Source organism: Teleopsis dalmanni, chromosome 2 (genome assembly GCF_002237135.1).
Source record: "Teleopsis dalmanni isolate 2A chromosome 2, ASM223713v2, whole genome shotgun sequence".
Classification (NCBI taxonomy): domain Eukaryota; kingdom Metazoa; phylum Arthropoda; class Insecta; order Diptera; family Diopsidae; genus Teleopsis; species Teleopsis dalmanni.
The window spans coordinates 179,286,527-179,291,529 of record NC_051847.1 but is presented as its reverse complement, the minus strand read 5'-3'; the positions used below and the strand labels follow the sequence as shown (position 1 = coordinate 179,291,529).

The following is a 5,003-nucleotide window of genomic DNA, read 5'->3' as shown; positions in this document are numbered from 1 at the left end:
ATGGTGTTTGGAGCATATAATTTTTAACAATTGTAAACAAAAAACATATGATTTAATTTTAGAGCACTTGATGAACACTTTCGATATTAACTTAATTTCATTTTTACGAAATTAAGGAAATTTGGCTGTCTGAACGTAGTATAAATATGAATTTTTAAATTAACAATACAAATAATAATCTCTTTTTATATATATTTCAAGCGATATATTACACAAATTATTTTGAATAGTGTACTTTGGCAACCCTAATACGATTGTCAGTGGTGGCATCACTCGTTGCATAAATATGTAGGCTTATAAATTGCTCTCGTATTTTTACGGAAGCAAATATAAATGAATGCATTCCATTAGAATTTCACTCAGTGTTGTGAGCTGCTCTAAGCAGTTTGGTACGGTGTTGATTTTAAATCAAAATGTTTAATCCGAAGATTGTTTTTGCTTTCTTTGCCCTATTTGTGGCAATCACCTATGCTAAACCGAATGATGTAAGAAAAAATCAAACTTAAAAAATAATTACTAAATAAATATAAATATTTATGTGCTTATATATACAAATGCTTATATACCGGAATTTCTATGGATTCAATTAAAAATCTAAAAACAAAAATGTTAAAGGTCATGGTTGGTAATGTGTTTATGTCAACACTAAAGAAAATATCCTGTTTTGTGAATTCATTTCTTGATAATAGTTATTGCTAATAGTGATAAAAAATTTTGTGGTGCTGTCATGGCTTAATTTAAATCTATAACTAATTATTCAATATACATTTAAAAAGTTAAATGCATTAGTGTTGAAAAAGAAACTTGTCAAACGAGTTAAAAAAGTATTTGAAACCAAACTGATTCGAAAACTGTGGCATATCCGGACCACAAATCCGGATGTGTCGGATAGTTTTTTTTAAAAGAAAGCTTCTTGAACTTATATAAAGATTTATTTTATATAGTTTATTTCTATATAACAATATTGACGACATTTCGAAACCTTTTTAAAAACGCAGTATCAATAAAAATTGACCAAAAAGTCCCGAATTTATCGATTTAATTACGAACCCTTTTAGATTTAATATGTATACTAACTCTCAAGTTGTCGAGAGTGCATCTCCTTCCGATTGTGTTTTCCGATTGTTGCAAAGGATACGTTGCAAAGAGTTTCCGCAACATTATTTTATCAAAAACAAGCGTTTAGGTGTGGTTGTGAATCTGTTAAGGATGGGAAATGCAGTGCAATACCATCGACTACAAAAGCCGACAAAAATATTAATTAACCCTTATACGCCCAAGGATTTCTTTTGTTGGAATTTTTGGTCAATATTTTATACATTGCGTATGTTAGGGTCAAAAATCACGAATATGAAGTCAAAATTTTTTTTGCAATTTTTAGTTTTGGTGAAAAGTGGTGTTCGATTAATCGAAGAGTGGGCGTTTTCACTAGATAATTTTTGTTCTTTCTATGTCATTATAAGCGAATATGTTATGCACCGGCATTTGCTCTGACATTGACTGTTGCACATATTGCATTTTCAGACAGAAGACACATGATGTGGAAGAATGTAAAAAAATGCTCGAAGTATATTTTAGGTATACTTTATTCTGATTTCGAAACAACATTTTCTAGTAATCGCGTTATAAATCGGCTCCCAGACCAAGTTTCTTGCCGAACAAAGACACCGCAACTTATACCCAAACCGGATTGGTTTTCCATGTATAAACATTTTGCATAATTGATGACCAAAATATGGGACCACCTGTTCATCAACTGAGAGTTCCTTCATTTAAAATATTATTAGTTTGTACATTATTTATTAGTAAATTACATTCATGCTAAGACAAATCTATTTAAATAAAGTTTTGTAAATAGACTTGTCTTAAATTGATGAATTTAATTTACTTATAACTAATCTACAAACTAATAATATTTTAAGTAAATATAACGCTTAAATTTATAATTTAATAAATAAACTGTCTATAATTGTGTGAATTTTTCATTAGATATCGTATAAAATGAGTAATTGTAATTATAAACAATTAATTTAAACTTGTTAAGCAGCTTTTTATTTCCATCAAACTAGTTCTAAATTTTTTATATTATGATCTTCATAATATATATGTATGTATGTATGTATATATTCATAAAATATATGTATGTATGTATTAAAAACAATTATTTGTAATTCCCTATATTATAGAATTAAACTGTAGGTGGGCATTGCGCTATTTCTAAAATAATTAACAATAATTTTAGTGATTAAGGACGTGTGCGAGTTAGGCTAAGGACGTGTGCGAGTTAGACTAAGGACGTGTGCGAGTTAGGCTAAGGACGTGTGCGAGCCTAACTCGCTTAGCCTAACTCGCACACGTCCTAAATAATTTTAAATTTACCATCATAGATCTACTATTCGATCAATTTCACTAGAAGACTATGCTATTTTAATGTGGAACAATATCCTTGAATACTTTACTTTAGTAGGTAAAAACCGTTTGTTAAAATATGACTTCATCCAAATAATTAAAGCATCGTCAATTGTGATTCCATTAGTTCTTGTGGAAGATAGTTTCACTCGCCTTTTCTTGCTTATTGGTCAAGCTGTGAAAAAAGGATTATAACTTCGGTAAAGTCAATATTGTTGGCCTTTTAACTTAGGTAAGGCCAGGTTATAACCGGAATTCTAACATTTTATTGGGCTATTGTGTTGCATGACAAAATTTAAAGAGTTTAATACAGGAATCATTGTTAAAGCTGAGGATGCTCTGTGAGAAGTTTTGTAGCCGACTCACATCAGTATATTTAAACTGATGTTAATTTAAATTTAATTACCTCTTTTAAATTTAAATAACAAAACCATTAAAGTAAAGATATACACCTTCAAAATCATCAATTTTTTTTCTTGCATAGTTTTAATTAATATGTTATTTACAATTTATATTATATTTACAGCTTCATGTTATTGGAGGTCCTAAAAATTTGCAAGGTGACGATTTGAAGGATGCCGAAAATACATTACAAAATTCTTTAAATAAACTGGCTGCAGGCGATGGACCCAATTATAAGTATTTAAATAATTATAAATTTTTGTATAATATAATATAAAATATTTCATTATTGCTACAGAATTGAGGAAATCATCTCTGCTTCACGTCAAGTGGTTTCTGGTTCTCTTTACAAAATCAAAGCAAAACTTGTGGGCAATGACAGTTCCACCAAGGTTTGCGATGTCAAAATTTGGTCTCAGCCATGGTTGGAGAATGGCATTGAAGTCACTTTTGAATGTGATGGAGAAGAAAAAGTTGTGAAGAAGCATAGTGCTTAAAATATATTAAAAAAAAATAGTTAAAATTTGACATACATTGTAATCTTTTCTCACTCAAATAATGTTTTAAGCATAGTGCTTAAATTATTGAAAAGTAGTTAAAATAAGACATACATTGTAATCTTTTCTCACTCAAATAATGTTTTAAGCATAGTGCTTAAATTATTGAAAAGTAGTTAAAATATGACATATATTATAATCTTATCTCACTCAAATAATGTTTTAAGCATAGTGCTTAAATTATTGAAAAGTAGTTAAAATAAGACATACATTATAATCTTTTCTCACTCAAATAATGTTATAAGCAGAGTGCTTAAATTATTGGAAAGTAGTTAAAATAAGACATACATTATAATGTTTTCTCACTCAAATAATGTTCTAAGCATAGTGCTTAAATTATTGAAAAGTAGTTAAAATATGACATACATTATAATCTTTTCTCACTCAAATAATGTTATAAGCATAATGCTTAAATTATTGAAAAGTAGTTAAAATAAGACATACATTATAATGTTTTCTCACTCAAATAATGTTCTAAGCATAGTGCTTAAATTATTGAAAAGTAGTTAAAATATGACATACATTATAATCTTTTCTCACTCAAATAATGTTTTTTCGATCTTAATAAATAAATATTAATACTATTAGTATTATTAAATACTAATACTATCTTAGAACTAATGACTTTTAACGTTCAGGTTAGGATGCAAAAAGTAGTTTTACCTGAAATTTTTTATTAATTATACAAATTTATTATAAATGAGTTTCCAGTTTTTAGATTTACTAGATTTCTATTTTTATCAAATAATTCTACGAAATTATTGTATGAACAGTTTGGTAAAGTAACTATATTTGTTGATGCATGATATTTTATTAATGATTTTTAGATAAAGTATAGGTGGATATTTGTCGATTGTTTGAAATCAGAATTGAAACCTTTTCTTACAACTTTTAAAATATTTTTAAAAAATCAAAATAATAATTAAAGCATCAAATAATAGGTGTGTTTCAAGAGCTATTCGTAGTAACTTTGAGTAACACTGTGTATACACAAGTGCGTTCCACCAGCAAATTTTCAAGTAAATGAAAGGATCTGAGCGAGATAACATCCCTGTCGAAGTTTGAAAATGCTGTTGATGTGTGATGCTGATGTGTGAATCAGCTATTTTGGTTTGAATTTAAATTTTTGTATTGTTTATTTCCGCGGCACTGGTATTCTCACCAGACTTTATACAAAGCTGTTCCATGAAAATCTGTGTAAAGAGCGTAATTTGTCACTTTATTTGTGTTACGCTCTTAGTTTGTACTTTATTTGAGTTTTACTACGAGTAGCTCGTGGAACAGTCCTAGTATCTAAAAGTATTAAATATTTTTGGAATCAAAATTAAAAACTATTCTCTGAATACAATTGACTAGAAGAAGCACGACTAAGAATTAGTTTTATTTAAGAACTGTTTTATCTCTTTTTCTATTCGAAAAATAGATTGCTTATCATTGAGCATAAGATTTTATAATAGAAAGACTCAAACAGTAGCAAATTGCAAAACCAAAAACATTTTTATATAATTAATTGTATTTTTTGTCTGACCCCATACAGTTGCTTCGAGTATTCTCAAATATCCATCATCAATGGTGTTCAGATTTAAAATTTGAAGTTAAGACCTAATGTTATCGAAAATGATAATTTAATTGGAT

At 28.1% G+C, this 5,003-nt stretch overlaps 1 protein-coding gene across 1 annotated transcript; it reads left to right on the top strand.

Annotated features, from left to right (window-relative positions):
• The first annotated feature begins 358 nt into the window (after positions 1–358).
• On the top strand, positions 359–3,339 carry LOC119684840 (sarcocystatin-A-like). The gene is made up of 3 exons (XM_038098968.1): positions 359–485; positions 2,936–3,048; positions 3,110–3,339. Exons 1-3 carry the CDS (start codon positions 414–416, stop codon positions 3,306–3,308), a joined length of 384 nt encoding a protein of 127 aa, XP_037954896.1. The 5' UTR covers positions 359–413; the 3' UTR covers positions 3,309–3,339.
• The last annotated feature ends 1,664 nt before the right edge of the window (positions 3,340–5,003 follow it).